Source organism: Drosophila willistoni, unplaced genomic scaffold (genome assembly GCF_018902025.1).
Source record: "Drosophila willistoni isolate 14030-0811.24 unplaced genomic scaffold, UCI_dwil_1.1 Seg531, whole genome shotgun sequence".
NCBI lineage: Eukaryota > Metazoa > Arthropoda > Insecta > Diptera > Drosophilidae > Drosophila > Drosophila willistoni.
The window spans coordinates 4826489-4847956 of NW_025814459.1; the positions used below are offsets into that span (position 1 = coordinate 4826489).

The 21468-nt window shown below is 38.4% G+C and overlaps 1 protein-coding gene across 1 annotated transcript in view; it reads left to right on the plus strand.

The window, feature by feature from the left end:
* Positions 1–13832, plus strand: part of LOC6652564 (procathepsin L) — a 227003-nt gene extending 213171 nt beyond the window's left edge. The window contains exon 6 of the mRNA XM_047013029.1: positions 13700–13832. Within this exon, the coding sequence (XP_046868985.1) occupies positions 13700–13817 (118 nt within the window). The 3' untranslated portion in view covers positions 13818–13832. The remainder of the gene's footprint in view (positions 1–13699) is intronic.
* Positions 13833–21468: the final 7636 nt, after the last annotated feature.

Genomic DNA, 21468 nt, shown 5'->3' on the forward strand with positions numbered 1-21468 from the left:
GCAGCGACGAATCTGACGACCAAGAGGGTGACGAAAGTGCCGCTCTCAGTAGTGTGTACAATGATGCTGAAGATAACGTTGAACAGAAAGAGAAAGAGAATTCACAAAGATGTAAGAGAAACAGTGGAGACGAAAAACGTTATGGTGACATTTCTATGCGTTTTGGTATGAATTTTCGTGACATAGAGGACACAATTAGAACATTCGATGGAACAAGTTCAATTGGAATTGAGGAATGGCTTTCAGAATTCGAAGATCAGGCTCTTTTGATGGACTTTAATGACCTTCAAAAATTAGTTTTTGCAAAAAAGTCGCTAAGAGGCAATGCCAAGCTATTTGTTTTCAGTGAAAGAGGTATTAATTCTTGGTCAATACTCAAAAATGCATTATTAAGCGAGTTTAGGCAGACCGTATCGAGCAAAGAATTACATAAACAACTGAGCGAAAGAAAGCGAAACAAAAGTGAAAATGTGCAAGAATATTTTTATAAAATGAAAGACATTGCATCGCGCGGTAGAATCGAAGATCAAGCTCTAATTCAATATATAATCGACGGAATAGATGAACGTGAAACTAATAAATCGGTTTTATACGGTGCAAATGACTTAAAGAATTTTAAATCAAAACTAAGAAGCTATGAAGCAATGTGTGAAAAATCCAAAGCTGTCGACCGCAGTGTTTTTGTTAAAAAGATGGCAAGTAACGGAATATCAAAAAATAAAGAAGTCAGCTGTTATAGTTGTGGACAAAAAGGCCATATAGCAAGTGATTGCAGCAATAAAGACAAAGGTCGAAAATGTTTTAAGTGTAACCAATTTGGGCATATTGCCAATAAATGCAGTCAAGTTAAACAAAAAGATGAACAAAAAGTGAATGCGTATACTCTACAATGTCAAAGTAAAATTACGAGTAAAACAGTGTTAATAGAGAATATAAATTGTTCGGCTTTATTTGATACAGGCAGCAAATTCAATGTTATGCGCGAAGACTTATTCAAAGAACTAAGTGAGCAAAAACTTTTGTCGTGCAGTGTAAGTCTGATTGGATTTGGCGGTGACCGTGATGAGAATCAAATTAGACCAATTGGACATTTCGAAAAATCAATTAAAATCGATAATGATGACTATGTTCTTGACTTTTATGTTGTTCCGATGAAGTGTATGGATATTAAAATAATCATTGGTGAACAGATTTGCCTTCTTGCTGAATTAATTTTTAATCGTTATGGTCTAACAGTGCGTAAATATGTCGAGAATGAGATCGAGATTTCGGAACTGAATATAATGAAAATTGAAGCTATCGCGAATAATGACGAAATAAATATAGATCAAGCTGCGGGTGAAAAAGCAAAAATTGAAGTGCGAGAATTAATTGAAAACTATAAGCCGGTTAAAACAAAGTCAACCCAAATCGAGATGAACATAACATTAAATGCCGAAACCCCAATATTTTCGCGTCCGCGCAGACTACCATTTCAAGAAACAAAAATAGTCGACGAACAAATTGAAGAGTGGATAAACAACGATATAATTGAAGAATCTAATTCAGAGTTTACAAGTCCTGTAGTACTTGTCAAAAAGCGTGACGGCTCACCGAGACTTTGTATTGATTTTAGACGCATCAATAAGGTAATTGTAAAAGATCGTTTTCCCCTGCCTCTTATTGAAGACCAACTTGATAGACTCCAAGATGCAAAGGTATTCAGTACAATAGATCTGACAAACGGATTTTTTCACGTACCAGTGGCCGAATCAAGTAAGAAGTACACATCGTTTGTGACTCAGAATGGCCAATATCAATTTAAGAAAGTAGAAGACTACAGATGCTCAGCGCAAGTATTCGAGTTATGAGCTGGAAGTTCTAGCAGTCATTGAGGCCTTGAACAAGTTTAGAGTTTACCTTTTAGGAATCAATTTTCGTTTGATAACTGACTGCAATGCTTTTACGAAGACACTTGATAAGCAAAGTTTGTGCACAAGAGTTGCACGTTGGGTCTTATTTCTACAAGAGTATAATTTCAAAGTTGAACATCGTCCTGGAACACGTATGAAGCATGTAGACGCCCTGAGTAGATATCCAATATTAACAATAACTGAAGATAGTATGAGTATCGGACTGAAGCAAGCTCAAATGCAAGACGAACAACTTAAAGCTATTAAGCAAGTACTTACCGATAAAAAGCAGTCCTATGACAACTATTTTTTAAAGTCAGATATTTTGTACAAGCTTGTAAATGACGTCGAATTAATTGTAGTACCAAACAGTATGCAGAAACAAATAATTAGCCGAGAACATGACAGAGGTCACTTCGCAATCAAAAAAACTAAGGAGTTGATTTGCAAGGATTATTATATACCAAACATCGAGGATAAAATCGAGAAATACATAAACTGCTGTATACCGTGTATCATGAGTAATCGCAAAAGAGGTAAGCAGGAGGGTCTGCTACATCCACTGCAAAAAGAAGACGTCCCGTTGCACACATATCATGTAGATTTTTTGGGTCCCCTTGACTCGACGCATAAGAATTATAAGCATATCCTAGCCGTAATTGACTCATTCACTAAATTCTGTTGGCTTTATCCGACGAAGTCGACAACTGCAAACGAAGTTATAGCAAAGCTGTCTGCACAGAGTTCAATTTTCAGTAATCCTTCAACAATTATTTCGGATAGAGGTGCTGCTTTCACCGCAGATATCTTTATTCAGTATGGCCGAGATGAAAACATTAAATTGGTGAAGACGACAACTGGTCTACCCCGAGTAAACGGTCAAGTTGAGAGGTTGAATGCAACTATAATATCAGTACTATCTAAGCTCAGCATCGACGATCCAACTAAATGGTACAAACACGTATCCAGAGTCCAACAAGCAATTAATTCCACATATGCTAGAAGTATTAATTCCACACCTTTCGAGCTGCTAATAGGAGTAAAGATGCGAACCAAAGACGACGATCAGCTAATAAAACTAATTAATGATGAAACCATAGCTACATTTAACAACGACCGCAACGAACTACGATGTAAAGCCAAGACGCAGATCCTGAAGATGCAAAACGAGAATAAGAAGTCATACAATTTGAGACGTAAACCAGCCAAACATTACGACGTTGGTGATCTAGTCGCCATAAAGCGAACACAATTTGGCGCCGGCCTAAAATTGAAGCCAAAGTTTTTGGGCCCATACCAAGTTGTTAAAGTAAAGCAAAACAATTCATATGATGTACTAAAGATGGGAAGTTCAGATGGTCCAAAGAATACGTCAACGTGTGCTGAATATATGAAGCCATGGTCAACAGACTATGATGATGATGACGACGGCGCATTCGGGCCGAATGCTTAGTCAGGACGGCCGGATGTGGGGTTGGGCTGGTAACGCCGAATGGCCAGACCACCTCAAATCAGCTGTTTAACGATGGTGTGGCAAGCGATCCATATGAGACGAGGTGGCAAGCGACCCACGAAAACGACGATGTGGTAATGCCGCTACGAGAAGACGAGGAAGAACTTTTTAAGACGAGCCAACGACGAGAAGACGTTTTTTGAAAAGATGTATAAACGACGAGAAGACGGGTATTAAAAAGAAGTGTTAAAGACGAAGACGTGTAAAAACCTAAAGACGAAACAATTACCATTCAATTCAAACATTTTTATAATTACTAAAACCTAATTATAATTTAAAATAAAACCTATTACCATATAACTAAATATAAATCAAACGGGACTACTTATTTCAACGGAATCGGAACCTAGTCCCACATTTATTTATTTATTTTTTTTTACGTCAACTAACACAGCAGTCGACGAAAAAGCTTAAGCTAAAGACAGATAGTAATTAATTGAAAAAGATAGCTTAGCAATATACACAACTAAACATCCCCGACCCGGTGGAGGTGTTTTATTTGCATAAGGTGCCAGCTATGCCCCGATTCACAGCCAATGTGGTCAGGGATGAGTTGCAGCCAATCCAAGTCCAGAATCTTATTATTGGTTTCGCTGTAGATGATTAAAAAGTATAGCGCGAAGAGAAGTGACAGAAAGATGAGGAGAAATTAGGTGAGAAAGGTTGTTAAAAGATTGACAAAGAACACGAAAAGGTTCATGAAGAGAGTAGTTAGTCAGACATCCACTAAGGTGAATAGGAAAAAAGTTTCTGGTCCGACGTGAGGGAACACAAAAATATAGCGTATCTAGTATATTAGTAGAAATGACTTCGCCGTTGACTAGTTTATGGAGAAAGAGAATGCCAAAAACAAGCCTACGGTTATAAAGTGAAGGAAGATTAATAAGAAGAAGTCTATCAGAATAAGAAGGTAGGCGAAGACCCGGGTCCCAATTTAGACCGCGTAGAGCAAACTTAAGGAATTGCTTCTGTACCGATTCAATACTACGCTGGTGAACATCATATTGCGGATTCCACACTGGCGAGCAATATTCTAGAGTAGGGTGAACTAACGAAGTGTATAAAACCTTTGTTACATAGGGATCATCAAATTCTTTGGCCCAACGTTTAATGAAGCCAAGAAGGCTGCATGCTCTATTGACAATAGAAGAAATATGAACATTAAATGAAAGTCATAAAAGAACACTTAGAGGCATTAAGGTGTAATTTATTAACGTGGCACCAATCACAGAACGCATCGAGATCTGATTGCAAGTACTGTTGGAAAGAAGGATTATTATAGGAATAACAAATCTTGACGTCATCCGCAAACATGAGCACGTGTGAATGAGCCAAGGCCAAAGGCAAATCATTTATAAACAGTGTAAATAACAGGGGGCCCAGATGACTGCCTTGGGGTACACCTGACGTAACTCGAACAGTTTTAGATATCGAGGAACGAAAAGACACCTTTTGGGTTCTGCCAATAAGATATGACTTTAACCAAGCCAACAGTTTTGGGGAAAAACCCATTATGTTAAGTTTCGCGAGAAGCATAGAATGATCAACCGTATCGAAAGCCTTACTAAAGTCTGTATAAATAACATCAGTTTGACACTTTTTACGGAAGCCATGGTGTACAAGGGTAGTCAATTCTAAAAGGTTAGTAAGCGACGAACGACCTTTCATGAATCCATTCTGACTAGGAGAAATAGTGGATCTGGATCCACTATTGGATGGATTAGAAACATCCTATTTGCTACCCTTTTTAAAAAGCGGAATAATAAAAGACTCCTTCCAAATATCGGTAAAGGTACAAGTCTCACTCGATATAAAGAATAACCGAGATAAAGGCTTAGATAGGGAATTCGAGCACATTTTAAGGATACAACTAGGTATATTATCAGGACCGGGAACGAAGGAAGACGTCTTAGATGACAAGCTAGAGATAATACAGTCTTCAGTAATACTAGGAAAAAACATAAAATTTAAATGTGGGATTGAAAAGGGATAGGGTGCTAACAGATCTGCAATATCTGAATCATTATCAGCAGTCTGGTCATTAAGTCTGAAGGTGGAGGGTAGTACATTAGAGCGTTTTTTGGAATTAACAAAGTTATAAAATCATTGAGTGTTTAAAAGACAAAATTGAGATTTGGCTATACAGTAATTTGCATAGTCAAGTCTCGAACCAGTTTTTTTAAATCTTTTAAAATATCTCGATTTAATGTTACGGAGATTAGAGAGCCTACGTGTGAACCAGACTGGCGCGCTGGAGACGGTAGAGACATTCACATAAGGAACGCAATTATCAATTAGAGAATTAAGAGCAGAATAGAAAAACTTCACTGCACGATCTACATCGCAGCACTCAAATAGAAATGACCAATCAAAAGAGAAGATAAGGCTATTAAGAAGATTGAAATTTGTTTTACGAAAACATCTACAACGAGAATTTGCGTTGTTTTTAAATGAATTAGTAACGGAATTGTAAGAAATAGTAAGTTTTGGTAGGGTGATAGGGATCTTTAGGTTTCACTAGGGGCTGTGTTCGGGATACAGCTCAAACAGTGGGATCAGAGACAAAAACAAGATCAAGGATTCATTTAGAAGAGTTAAGGAAAGAATTCAACTGATATAGCGGACATTCAAGTAGGCTATCAAGAAAAACATGTTGAGATGAAGGAATTAAGAAAGATAGATTATCATCAACAAAGCCAAGAAATATTAGGCAAGTTGAAATCACCTAAAACTATAAGGCAATCGCGATCGTTAAGACGATTAAAAATAGTTTGCAAAGCATCAGCATGATGCATATAGGTCGTTATATCAGAAGCTGGAGGAATATATGAACAAGAAATATATAAGCTAAAGTTGGAACATGTAATTTCGACGGAAATAAACTCAACACGTAAGGGCAGATCAATCGGCACAACACTTGAACACAGATTCGAGTTGACAGCAATAAGTACTCCACCGCCACGACGACCAACACGATCAAGCCTATAAGAAATAAAGTTATTAGAAAGAATTTCATTATCCAAAACAGAGGAGTTAAGCCAAGTTTCAGAGAAAGCTAATATGTCAGCCGAAGAGGTTTGGCTATCACAGAACAGGTTCGAGAGCTTGGTAAGAAGTCCTCTTACATTTTGATAATGAATGCAATGAATAGACGTTATTAGTTTTTTGAAGCAGAAGATAAATTAGGAAGGTGGACAGGCAACGGACGGGAGCGCTTATTGGGCGCAAACTCGTGTACAACTAGGCCCTCTGGCCAGAAATTAGTGTCAACCATAGCTGAGAAATACTCATTAGGTACTGTAATTTTAAAAGAGGAGATTTCGTGACGCCTAGAATACTTAAACTTTTGAATTAAAACTTTAGCAGGGCATATATTACTAATGTAAGCTGCCACAGACGACTCAGAAGTATCAGGAGCAAGCTTAGAGATAAATAATTGTTTGCGATGAGGCACTACAGTTAGTGGAGGCGGAGGAGCATTGGGATCCGCAAGTGATTGAGAGCTAGCATGATCCTGTGATTGATCAGAGTTCCCGTGAGGGATAGAATGAGGTACACCAGGGCTTGTAATGGGTACTTCAATCTGAAAAGAAAAGCATAAAGAGGGACAAGAAGATGGTGTAGGCGAAAGTAAAATGGGAGACGATGTAATAGAGAGTGCTGGCGACTGCTTGCGAGGCAACTCAAGGGTACATTTCTTGGGCGACTTCTCAGAAGGTGGAACAAACTTGAATTGCGACAATAAATGTACGCTAGAGTCACACTCGTTAGACAGCTGTTTGACCAGTTTGTTTAAAGAAAGAAACTTTAAACGAATATCCCTATACATACGGCTAAAATCAAGCTGCTGGCTGGCACAAGATGGGCAAGTCCAGTGCATTAAGCCAAGCTCAGGCTTAGACACAGACAAACCAGAAAATTTGTCGTAGTCGCGGCCATTGAGGCCAGCACATTTTAAAAGTGATTACGAAGGAGAGAAGCTGAGCACAAGCATAAAGTAGAGAGATTAACAAAGCCACTAGCACTGATGGTATGATGGGGGCGATGAGGGGAGCAATTGCAGAAGCAATGACGAGAGAGAAAAAAATAAAAAGAAAAAAAATTAAATGCACCAAACACTAATCACGAAACAGAAAAACTGTTTAAACTATTTAATTTGTCGAATTATGGAAATAAAACACAAGGGTGTCAAGCAAACAACACCAGTGAAAGCGTAAACAAACTAAGCACAATTAAAAACTGAGAGAAAACAATAAATATTAATAAAAACTCAGGAGCTATGCAAAAACACGACCGTCACGTCAGAGAGCAGAATCTGGTAGTCAGATGTACATATCAGTTGTACATATGTACATATATGGTCCCAATCTGCGGAAACTTGCGACACCGACATCGTTTTTTAGCGATAACTCAAAACTTAATACGATCTTAAAATTTTTTTTGTATTCCATGCTTTATGGATCAAAGATTGGTATAAGGTAAAAGACTTTTTATAATCACATACAGAACACACAAATATTTTGATTTTTCATAATATTTTTTGATATTACGCGGCCTAGACAAAAGAAAAAAACTTTTTTTTTTTATTTATTGTGGTTGCGATGTTTGTAGTATGTTTCTAAATAACACAAGTTATATTTTTAATCAAAACAAAAATTTCATAAGCTGCACTTGGTGAAGATTCGTTTGACGTCGACATTGTACTTTGGCTCTCGTTTTTTTAGAATTATTGCTGCGATGCTAAGGCGACATCTAAAAATAAGAGGCACAAAAGATCACTGACAAATACATACACCCATTTTAATAACGTCGTTTGATGCATAAAATTTGTTTAACTTTTGATTATTTGGCTATATTTTTTCTCGAAACGTTATAACCGGTTGAGCAGTGAAAAGTATCGTCGCTATAAGCAGTTCGTCGTTATAAGCGGAGACGTACTAACCGGAGGCCCTTTCATATATGTTTGTATGGGGACCAACCATCATCGAACTTTAGTCGCTTTAGCCGGACGGAGTCGGTTTATATAAAAGATATAGATAACAGCAAAATGTGGTAAAACCACAGTTTTGGAGAGTTGAGAACGTTAATGTCTGTTAATTGGAACGCATAACCTTTGTCCAAAAGTTTTGTTATTTCGTTCTTATATGCTTCTGCGGTATCCTTGTCTCTCAAAAGATTTCGCTCAAGACATTTGAGTCGTTGAAAAGCCATTGACTTGCTTTCCGGTAGTTTTATGTCATCCGATTTCCATGGCAATCCAATTTCGTAGAAATTACCCTTTTTGTTAATTGAGCTTTCGGCCTTTGCTATTGCTGACCGCTCATCCACAGACCGTGTTTTGTCGATCTTTATTGTACAGGCACCGAAGTTTTCAATACTGAATTGTTGCTTAATCATTTATTGTAGACATACATCTTCTATTTGACAGCAAGTAAAATGTGATGCTTGTAGATTGGTTTGTGCTGGTCCATGTACTACCCAGCCTAATTTGGTTTTAGATAACATTGGCCGATGCTCATTGCCATCTATAAGGGCTCGTGCGGTAATTAATTTAGCATGGCGTTGTCCTATCAATACCATGGGTTGCCTATCCTGTAACTTCGTGTAGTCTACCATATTTTTTGATACAAATTCTGTTAGCTTCTTATAGTCAAGTTGTTGTGTTGGTATTTTTAGATCGTTGACTAACCAAACTCAATTTAGCTGATGTTTCGGACCGTTTTTTCCACTGATATTAATGGTTGCCGATTCCGCATCTGCCTCATATCTGTAGACACCACCTGTCCAAGTAAAACAAAATGGTTTTGCGTCACCCTTTATGCCAACTTCTCTTGCCAAGCTCATTTCCATGATTGTGGATGTACTACCGTCATCCAAAAATGCGATAGTTTCTTTCAAGCCTTTTTCGCCGTGTACTGTGATTGGTACCATTTTGAGTACTGCAGATTTTGGTGAATCAGATACGCATCCTGTGACGTTTGTGGTGGCTGCTAGATTTACTTGTATGGGTCTCTTGTGCAGTAATGGGTTGTGAAACTGACTTTTCACAATTGTCAATTTTGCAGGCTTGTCTTTCGCTGCATTGTCTGCATTGTCTCTTTGCTCATAGCATTGAACTCTTGGATAAAGTGTGTCCAATTCAACGCTAATGAACCATCAAACTCCAGGTGTTTACTGTTTAAGCTCTGCCGCGCCAGCATCTGATTCATGACTCTTGTTGACATGCTCGGATTATTGGTTTCATCCAAATTATTCTGACACTCTTCAGATTGCGAACGAACACACATTGAAGTTCGCTCATTTTGCACAGATGTTTCAAATCGTTTAGACATGCGGGAAGAACAATCTGTTAGTGTGACCTGGGTTTTCAGAACATTTTTCTTACTTACCAGTGCTTCTTCTTCCGCTTGAAGAAGTTCTAGTTCCCTTTGAACTATAAGTATTTCATTGTGCATACTAGTTAAGTCTATCTCTGAGTATGCAGTTGGGTTGTTATCTGCCTCTGACAGTATCCGTTTGTTGTTTATAAGCTTTGTCTCCTTTTCGCACATTTTACGCTTGACGTCTACGTATGCTGTATCCACATTCTCAATTTTTTCCAGTATAACTAGTCGCTGCTCCAGAACTGTTGCATTTGACCCATCAGAGTCTCCGGTGCTGACAAATGATATGGCGTCAACAATTTTTGCCGCCAAATCATTTTTTGTCTCTTTCTCACCGACGCCGATGTCAAGAAACTCACAGACGCGCAATAAAGCATTTGTTCCTTTGAGATTGCCTGCTCATGTTCTGCCTTTTCAGCATTGTTATAATTTAAACCTTTGAACGTACGAAGCTGTCGTTTTATCAATGTTTCCGTAACAAATTTCAGGTAGATTGCAAAATGTACATCTCGTAGTGTTTGCGATTTCCACGAATCAATGCAGCCAAGCTGCTGTTTGCTCCACTGACACATTTTTGATTAGATGGTTTTGTTTTTGATTACGGACTGTATTTCTATAAATAAATAAAATAAAATGTAAATAAGCTACACGAGCATACCTCTTTTCGTTCTCTGACTTAACGGCGAATACCTTGTAATTGAAGAAAATTGCTTTCATCACTATAAAAAAAAGGGAAAAGGTAAATTTACAATGTTAAAAATCACAAAAAAAGTGAAAATTGGAGTAAATAGATTTTTGATATCAATCATAATCAAGAGGCATAGGATGCGTAACCATAACCTAAAGACCTCGTGGTTTGACCATAGGTATTACAGCCTCGGTCACAAGGCCAATTCCGATACAAATCGGTCAACACTTAATTCATTTCACAAGGTATGTCTTTTATGCAAAAAGTTTTGATAATCGTCTAAAGTCCAATTATTTTTATCTAGAAAAAAAAATCAAAGTAGCTAACTTTGGCTGTGCCGAAGTTTATATACCCTTGCAGTCCTTGGCCATAATATTTTTTCATGTTCCAAACTCTTTTCAATCAATTCATCAACGCACAGACAAAGCCTTCCAAATATCATTTCCATTTATTTTTCTTCTTCTTCCCCATGCTGCATGCTGCGATTGGCACTCATACACATACAGTTACGTAGCGTTGCGTCTGTGTGTGTATGCGTTTGCTCAGCTGCTCTGTGGATTTGAAGCAATGATGTAGTAGAGCCGATTTATATTGACTGTAACTTGTGTTATATTTATACGATCTGAATGAAATTTCAGCATCTGATGTTTTAAATCCAAAACTATCATATTAGAATCATGGGGATACTCCCTCTGCAAGAGTATTATAAAATTCGTCAGATGTTTGTTACGCACAGAAGGAGACGTTTCCGACCTTGCCTTTTAGCTTAATATTAATTGTCGGCGTATAAACGTCAAAAATATCATTTAAATGCCTTGAGTAATGAAAAATCATCGTTTTTAAGCGATAGCTTGACACTTAATACGATTTTTTATTTTCTTATTCCATGCGTTATGAATCAAAGATTAGTATATGGTAAAAGACTTTTTATAATCACATCCAGAACATACAAATATTTTGATTTTTCTTAATATCTTATGAAATTACGCGGCTTAGACAAAAGAAAAGCAACTATTTTTAGATATTTGCCTAATTAACGGCCAGGCTAAACAAAATTCTTGATAAAAGCAGCGAGTAAGAAGAAAAAAGTGTTCAAAGTAGCATGCAACGAAGTATTGCTGCTATTAACTTTGGTGCAAGTTCAAATCTTAGAAAACTGTTCAAAATGAATTTTTCCTTTATTCATATAAATCGAAATAGGTGCTTTTGAGTCAAAAATACGCAAAAGGTTTTTTAGGTGGCTCACTTGGGAGATTTTCACACAAATACTACTAGCCGATAAAGCGATTTAAAAAATATTAAATTAAAAGCTTATGATAAAGAATACCTTAAGCTTCATGAATGTTTGTCAAGAGTGCTGGGTGTTCGTGGTGCTGCAATATTCAAGGTCAAAGTCAGAAAATATTTCCAAGCATGTTTTTCCTCTAAAAATGGAGCGAAACTAGGTTTTTTCAATCACAAACGGAATTTGTCATTATTTTAAATGACTGTAACATTTTTCAATGTTTTGTTTTGATTTTCTAACATAATTACAATAAGGAAAAAATACAACATTTTTAAATATTTTTAGGTTAATTTCGAAAATTTGCTATTGATGGCTGATTTGTTTTCAAAATAATTTTCAATATTTACATCAAAATCTAATAAACTCAACATTTCGGGACTATAGTTGCTATTTTCCAAAACCTTTCGTGATGACATGTGTCTCAGTGATGCAATAACTGGGTCCGAAGAGGCTGCCAGCATGTTAAAAAGGTCTTCATTTTGTCTAACACGAGAAGTTTTTAATGTATTAGTATATCTGAACCTTTTGTAGTCCTTGTTTTTACATTCCTGTGCTTCTCCGGATAGCTCTCCAATTGGATAACACTGAAATTCTTTTAAATCCTTTACGTGAGCCAAAATCCTATGTACCGTTAAGGTAAGTTTTTTTTGCGGATACAATTCAGTCAAAAAATGAGCAGTTTTTTAAGTATATTCGAAAAATTTTTCATCATTTACATTTTCCTTGAAATTTCTAACATTCAAGGTAACAGCCAACCTTTTAATGATCTCTTGACTAATCCCTGTTATTAAAGATGTCATTTTATTATTTTCAAAAAAACTACTTGAAGTATTTCCATCATTAAACAGTAAACTTTCAGTCCTAGCTGCCGAGAGAGCTTGTATAATCTCATTCCTAGTCTGAATATCCACTAATGTACTAATAAATAAAATTGTTTTGAATTATATTGACAAATACTATTCATTTAAGAATTTATAAGTATTTAAGGTGATTACACTTATGAAGTTAAAAATGAACTGTCACAAACGAGAGGAATAATTAGCACTTTATATTATATTTTTTTAATTATCTAGGTAGAACGCAAAATTGCTATTGCCCTTTTTGTATTAATTAGGTAAAAAACTTAATATTTACCTCCAATTTGGTAAACGAAAATAAAAAGGACCAACCTACAACTAGGACCAATTTTTCATCAACTTAAATAACATTTACCTGCCTTGTTAGTTTTTCCAAAGCAGGTAATTAGCAATCTAACATTGTAGAAAGGCATATATGTGAACACGTAGTATTTACAAACAGCATTACGCAATGTTATCATTTAAATGTAAAGAAGCTACAGGCGAATACGCATGCTCTTCTTCTGCCTTATACCTTTCAGCGCATTTTTTAGTCGAGGTTACCTTAGTTTAATGGCTTCTGCATCGGTGTCGCAGAGCTCCGCATTTTGGGACCTTATACATCTGATAGGTAAACACCTAGGTAGGTAGTGTATGTAGTCCGGTTGTGATACTAGTTGATCCTTGTTAGTTGTATTCCACCAAAGTTAAAAAATGCCAACATTTAGTGTATTTTTTCAATAACGATTTAAGTAAGGCAGTTATATTTTCATCAGTGCTTACAAAACTAATGTCAAAGCAGCGATTTTTCAGCTGTGCTTCAAATACTGACAGCTGAATTTTCTTTAATAATGGCATTTTCTTTAATACTAGCATTATAGCACCTATTGAATTTTAAGTATTTATAAACGATTTACATAATGGTTTTAGTTTTTAGTATTAATTTTTATAGTAAAGCAGACTTATTTAAAAATTCTTAATCATAATAAAATATTATTTTAATTTTTAGCCATGGTATTTACGATGACCTCTCATGTTCTTCTGCTTCTGTAAATCATGCAATGCTGATAGTAGGCTACGGAAAATGGATATTAAAAAACTGGTGGGGTGAAATATGGGGTGAATCTGGATATATGAGGATTCGAAAAGGAATAAACTTGTGCGCAATTTCAAATTATGCTGCATATGCAATATGTTGGTGTTTAGATTATATAAAATAAGCTAACATTAAGCCAATTATAATATAGAACGAATGGAAATGTATGTCAATGTTAAGTATGTAACCCGATTATAGATATCGATGGCTCATCAGTCATAAGTAGATCTGATATGGTCAGCAGTAAACAATAAAGACCTAGTTAATCAATAAAAACGTACTTTGCTGACCTAACACTATGCACTGGTGAGCTCGCTATTTTGTACTATAAAAGAAATGCATTATTCTTAGTAAGATCAGATACCAATTGTAGCTACATCGGGTGTGCATCGCTGTGTCTTTGGCCCCCATCTCTACCTTTGTAATCTCACTCCGAGGTCCACCCAATTTATGTGTTGGTTGCGACAACCTTTAGTCACTGGTTTATGTGCTAGTGCCTATATATATATATAAATAAATGAACATTTAATAACTTCAAGAAACACTAACGTCTTTCATTGAACATTTTGGTGACCCCGACATTGGCGGCTCCAAGTTAAAAGAATAACAGACTTGGTGAAACCGTCATCAAGCGAGATCATTTGGTCAACTCAGGCGACCAATCTCTCAACAAAAAGGAAACTGGTCAACTAGGCGACTACTTTCTTTGCACGCTTTGGACACGACAATCCTAAGCGAGGGCACAAATTGATGAACATCTCACATCAATCTGGGGTCCCGACTAAAAACATCGCAATTGATTAACTTGGCAATCATTGCGTAGCCACCTTGGCGAATAAAAAAGATTTATTGGAAAACTAGGAGTTGGTTTTCCGCAACGGGGTAGCAGTGCATACCCATTGAATAAAAGTTGATCAACTAGGCGATCACTTTATAAAAAACATTTAACAACGATTTGTGTCAACGAGGCGACCAAATCATAAAAAGTTATTTTTATATAAAAAATAAAGTTTGATCAACTCAACTCTGTTGCATTCCCTGGCGTCAGCAATATCTGACCTAGTTAACTCGGTCAGTAACCCAGGTAGTACGCACGAGTATAGATTTTGGCATTGATCAGCAATTTTTTAAACAAAGAAAAGAAACTCAAAAAATTGGTTTCACTGTCGTGGCAGTTATCAGTGTAAAAGAATAGGTATATTGGAAATAAAAATAAAAAATAAATAAAAATAAAACTATTGTTAAAACACTAATCAAAAGGCAACTTCGATTTATTTCTTATTCTTATTTGTGCTACACTTGACCAATTTTAGGAACGAGTCGGAGCGTTCCCTGTCTTTGACAAAATAAATAAACTCCCATCGGGTCAAGTACTAGTACAGATAAGCAATTACATAAGAATATAAAAGAACATGGAGGAGTTTTATAAACAGCAGACAGAACGAGGAGAGGCAATCCAGGCCTACATTCGGAATACCAAAAAAGATTCTTTCGCCAGGAAAACGAAGCCATCTTATTTCGAGGAGAAACTTGAGCTCCTGGAATACATGTGGGAGAACTTCGAGAAAAGTCATCAGGAGTTGATGGACAAATTAAATAACGTGCCAACTGAAGATGACTACTTTGTAACGGACTATTTCAGCAAAATGAAGACGGTTGTATCTAATATAGTGGAAGATTGGAAGGACCATTTGGCAAAAATAAAGTTAGAGAGGCAAGCTCGCCAACGAGAGGAAGAGCGAGTCATGATCAAACCACTGGTTCGTAAGCAAAGTGCTCTGCTGGAGTCATTGTCCAGGACATTAAGACAAATTGTGCCTGAAGATAAAATGACTTACAAATCGGTAGTCGACAAATTATGGATGCAAATTGAAGAAATCCATTATGAGATTCATCGGCTAGCTGAAAATCCAGCCGAAGCCGGATATAATATAGCTACGTTTGTGGCCGCAGAAAATACAATGCTGAAATTCTGTGTGGCACCAGCAGAAAATGTAGTGATACAATCACCACCTGTATTGCAATCGATACAATCATTGCAACTACCCAAAATTCCCATTCCAAAATTTGATGGGGATTATCTGAAATGGCAACAATTTCATGACATCTATAAAAAGGTGGTTCATGAGTCAAATGCATCCACGATAGAGAAAATGTGGTACTTAAAATCAAACCTTTCTGGAGAAGCAGAGAGATTGATACGGCACCTGGAATTAACAGAAGCCAATTACAACACTGCTTGGTCAGTGTTGCAGGAACGTTTTAATAACAAACGAGTTCTAGTAACAGCCATACTGGCAAAGCTGTTTGATCACCCAAATGTGGGAAATGACGCAGCTTCTATAAAGAATTTGCATGATAACATTTTTGAATCATTGCAAGCCTTAAAAAATGTAGGCGTCAATTTGGAATCGTCAGTTGCTGTCATAATGTTTCATATGACAAGAAAATTGGGTAGATTCAACCACGCACTATATGAGCAATCTCTTTCCAACACAAGGGATCTGCAGGAAGTAAAGGACTTCCTATCCTTCTTGGAACAGCGCTTCCTAACATTAGAGGCGATTGGGAAACCAAGAAACGAAAATCGCAGCATTGAAAAACCAAGTCCAAGGAAGACATGCGCAACAGCATCTGGGACAAACAGTACCCTGTGTGCTTTCTGCGAAAGAGCAAAGCACAAACTCTTCCAATGTGCAAAGTTCAAAATCAAATCCGCAGCAGAGCGGCTTAATTGGGTGCAGAGACACAAATTGTGTGTCAATTGCTTCAAGCCGGACCATATGGCAAAAAATTGCTCTTGGAGGGGATGCTTTAAATGCGATAAAAAACATAACACAATGTTGCATTTAGAAACAGGCAACCAAATTGCTACATCTGCTTCTGCAGCTTCTGCGTATGGAATTGGCAGAAAATACACCCTGTTGGCAACGGCCAAGGTAGTGGTAAAAGGGATCAATGAAAGGAAAGGAGAATTTCGAGCACTCCTGGATAGCGGCTCTCAAGTAAATCTCGTCTCAGAGAGGCTGATAAAGAAGTTATCGTTAAAAATTAGCGAGACTCATGTGCATATAAATGGAGTGGGTGGTCAACCACAGATAAGCAAGGCGCGAGTAAGCTTGGTTGTAAGGTCAAGATACAACAAGTTCGCAATGCTAGTTGAGGCATTTGTATTGCCACACATAATAGGTGACCAACCCACAGAACAAATAACGCAGAAAGTCACATTACCAGACAACATTCAATTAGCGGACCCAACATTTGATAAACCCGGAAAAATTAATATGCTGTTGGGAGCTGATGATCACTATGCTATACTGCTACCAGAAAGGAGACGGGGCAATCGAAACCGTCCAACATTACAAAACTCAGAGTTTGGATGGATTGTTGCTGGCAGAATTAATATGTCAACGTCAGCTTCAATCACATGTATGGTAGGCATAACGAATCCAGAGGAATCACTGGAAAGATTCTGGCAGCTAGACACACTAGAGCCAATAAAAAGGTACAGGAGTCCGGAGGAAGAGTATTGTGAAAAATTCTTCCTCGATAACCTACACATGGCGGCGGACAATCGACTAATTGTAAAGCTTCCATTTGCTGAAGAGGCGTCATCTCTTGGAGAATCTCGGGAAGTAGCCATAAGAAGATTCATGTCATTAGAGAGGCGAATGAACCCTGACATAAAAAAGGAGTATGTAAAATTTATGTCAGAATATGAACAGCTTGGACATATGAAGCAAGTAATGGTAGAACAAATTCCCAAGAACCATTACTTTATACCGCATCATTGTGTACTAAAACCAGAAAGTACCACCACCAAGCTTAGAGTGGTATTTGATGCATCATGCAAAACGTCATCAGGAAAATCACTGAACGACATTTTATATCCTGGACCAGTTGTACAGAGTCAACTCTTCTCAATTCTTCTGCGGTTCAGGACCCACAAATATGTGTTTACGGCAGATATTGAAAAAATGTATCGTCAAGTTTGGATAAACCCTGCCGATCAATTCAATCAGATGATTGTGTGGAGAGAGGATCCAAGTCAAGAACTAAAGTTTTATCGTTTAAAAACGGTGACTTATGGAACCACGTCAGCCCCATATTTAGCGACGAAGTGTCTGGAATATTTGGCACTGAAAAACATTGAAAAATTGTCGTCTGGAGCATCAGCATTAAAAAATGACTTTTATGTTGATGATTGTCTCACAGGAGCAGACAGTTTACCAGAAGCCCTGCAAATAAGACAAGAGCTTCTAGAAATCTTGAAACCTAAGGGTTTCAACTTACGAAAATGGTGTTCAAATAGCAGTCAACTTCTAAAGGAAATTCCAAAGGAAGATACGATTGCCGACATCAATCTCGGTGACACACTGGAACAAACAAGTGTCAAAACATTGGGAATCATATGGGCACCCAAAGAAGACCAATTATGTGGAAAGGCTCAAAGACATACAAAAGGAATAACCAGACGAGTGGTGCTATCCGAAGTCGGTCAAATCTTTGATCCTCTAGGACTGTTCGCACCGGTAGTGGTAAGAGCGAAAATGTTTCTTCAACATGTTGCTACCGAACGAATTGAGATGGATGGTGACCTACCGCCGTATTTGGAGAAGCAATGGGAAGCTTATCGAGAGGATGTACAGGCACTAAACCACATGAAAATTCCAAGGCATATTTTTGATGGCAAGGTCCCCACTACAAAGGAATTGCATACATTTGTTGATGCATTAGAAGTTGATGCGGTCAGATTGTTGTGCGCCAAGTCGAGAGTGGCTCCCCTGGAAAAACAGACACTGCCCCGGCTGGAACTATGTGCAGCTGTACTTGGAGCTGAACTCACGGATAGAGTTCGACAGGATCTCCAATTCGGATCAGAGAGTGTGGAATCATTCCTCTGGTCAGATTCAACAGTAGTACTCTCGTGGATTAATTCACGGGCATCACAATTCCACACGTTTGTGGCTAATCGGTTGACAAAAATACACGCAGTATCACATCCAAGGCAATGGTGGCATGTGTCATCAGCGCTCAACGCAGCTGATGTTCTGTCTCGAGGCATATCAGCAGCTCAGCTTAGCACACATACATTATGGTTGTATGGACCACTATTTCTGCATGGACCACAACGTGGCTGGCCAGCACCATTTAAGCCTACAGAGCACACGATGGATACCGCTGAGAAGAAAACCAAGGTATTCAGCATGGTGACTGCCACGGCAAACTACAAGAGTGAATGGATATATACGGTAAATCACAGAAATTCGTTTTACCGGCTACAGCGAATAGTGGCGTATGTGCTACGGTTTTGTCACAAGCAGAACAGGAAACCAACGGCTCAGTTAGAGTTGGAAGAGTTGGACCAAGCACGGAGAGTGATCATTAAGCAAATTCAAGAAACAGGATTTGCATATGAATTACGGCACTTAAAGAAACGACCTGATCAACCGCTAGATCGCAAAAGCACGGTGGCAACGTTGCCGCTAATACTGGATGAAGATTCAATCATACGAGTAGCAACTAGGCTACAACAAGCACCAGTATCAACGGAAACAAGGAATCCATATCTCTTGCCGTATAATGATCCGGTGGTAAAAATGATGCTACGGAAACTTCATGAAGAGAATCTTCATTGTGGACATGAGGCACTACGCGGAATAGCTCGGCAACAGTACCACATCATTAAGGTGAAACCGATGGTCCGGAATGTGATCCAGGGCTGCGTAGTATGCACCAAGTACCGGCCGCAGTTCTTTCAACAAGTCATGGGTGACTTACCTGAGCATCGGGTATCTCAGAATAGACCCTTTCTCAATGCCGGAGTAGACTATTGTGGACCATTCTGGATCCACCATAAGGTTAGAGGAAAACGTCCCGACAAAGCCTACATTGCAGTATTTGTATGCTTTGCAACCAAGGCAGTACACTTGGAGTTGGTCGGAGACCTGTCCACCTCCTCATTTGTGGGCGCGCTTCAGCGCTTTATTGGGCGCAGAGGAAGATGCCAGACATTATACTGCGATAATGCAACAAACTTTGTTGGAGCAAACAACCAACTTAAGGAACTGACCGATATAATACACTCTGAAACGGCAGCAGGTAGTATCAAGGAATTTTGCAATCAAAAAGGAGTGCAATTTAAGTTCATACCACCACGGTCTCCACATTTCGGAGGATTATGGGAAGCTGCGGTAAAGTCCGCTAAGCATTTACTGTTGAAAAACGTATCGACAGCAAACTTAAGGTTCGAACAACTGTCTACCATCATTGTCAATGTTGAAGCAGTGCTGAACTCTCGTCCGTTAACGCCAAACTCAGACGATCCCAACGACTTAACAGCTCTAACCCCAGGCCACCTATTGATCGGAGAACCATTAGTAGCCCAACCAGATGCAGAGCCAATAACACAGCGATCAATTCCAGAGCAATGGGAATTAGTGCAACGACTTAAGCATACATTCTGGACACAATGGTCTCAAGAGTACCTACAAGAACTGCAGGGTACATCCAAGTGGAAAAAACCATATAACAATGTCAAAGAAGGCATGATGGTAATTCTAAAGGAGGATAATGTGCCAATTTTGCAGTGGCCAATTGGACGAATTGTTAAACTATATCCAGGCCTGGATGGATACGTCCGCGTGGTAGACGTTAAAACAGCCAGAGGCACCTACAAGCGGGCTATCCATAAATTGGCCCCCTTGCTTAGAGAGACGGCGACAAAACGTAAAATCGAGGCAGATGACACAGAATCGAATTCCCAAAAAGACCCTGGTATCGAGGACAACGCAGAACCAAAAACAAAAAGACGCTTATCGATCGGTCTGCCACCGTTGGCAATGACGATCTGCCTAATGCTGTTATTATTGCCTATAGCATTTGCTCAAAGAACTAATATAACTCGATTCAACCCCAAACCAGGCATATACTATGAAAGTATTGGCACAGGAAGGATGGCAACGTCTGACTGGACTATTGTGGCATTCTACGATCTCGAACCATATTGGGCCGACCTGAAGACATTTTCAGACGGAGTAGTAAATGTTGGAGAAATATGCGTGTTAATGAAGGTTCCAGAGGCATGCACCGCAATGCAGAGGCACTTCGAGCATGTCAACTCAGAGCTACGGACAGGAAATGATCTCCTTCACATAGAACGCCAACGACGATCGCCCTTAGATATAATTGGGAACATTGCGAACGGCTTATTTGGTGTGCTGGACTCAAAGTATGCAACAGAGATGTCAGGCACCATACGAAAGGTTAAATCAAATGAAGATTACTTATTGAACTTGCTGCGAAATCAGACATCTGTAATTGATTCAACGATAAATATCATTAAGCGAGATGAAGCCAATTGAAAATCAGATGAAACTAATGAAACAACAAATGAACGACATGACCAAGGTCCAGGACAATGCAGTAAAGGCATTGCAATGGTATATCACGCTAACTACTCAGATGACAGTTATTGCAGGGAATTTGCAACGAATTCAAACCGAAATTTCCCGAGTATTTACAGATGCCCATCATAGCAAAATAAGCCCGTTACTACTATCACCAGGCCAGCTTCGGGAACATCTGAACCAACTGAAGAGGCATCTTCCGTTTGGTTTGGATTTGCCAGTTCCAGATAACGACGTCTTGCAATTATATGGCTTAATGAAGGCACAAGGCACAATCGCAAACAATCATGTGATATTTAAGGTCACATTTCCATTAGTGGCAACGCAGGCAGTGCAACTGTATAACCTGGTACCCATTCCAGCAAT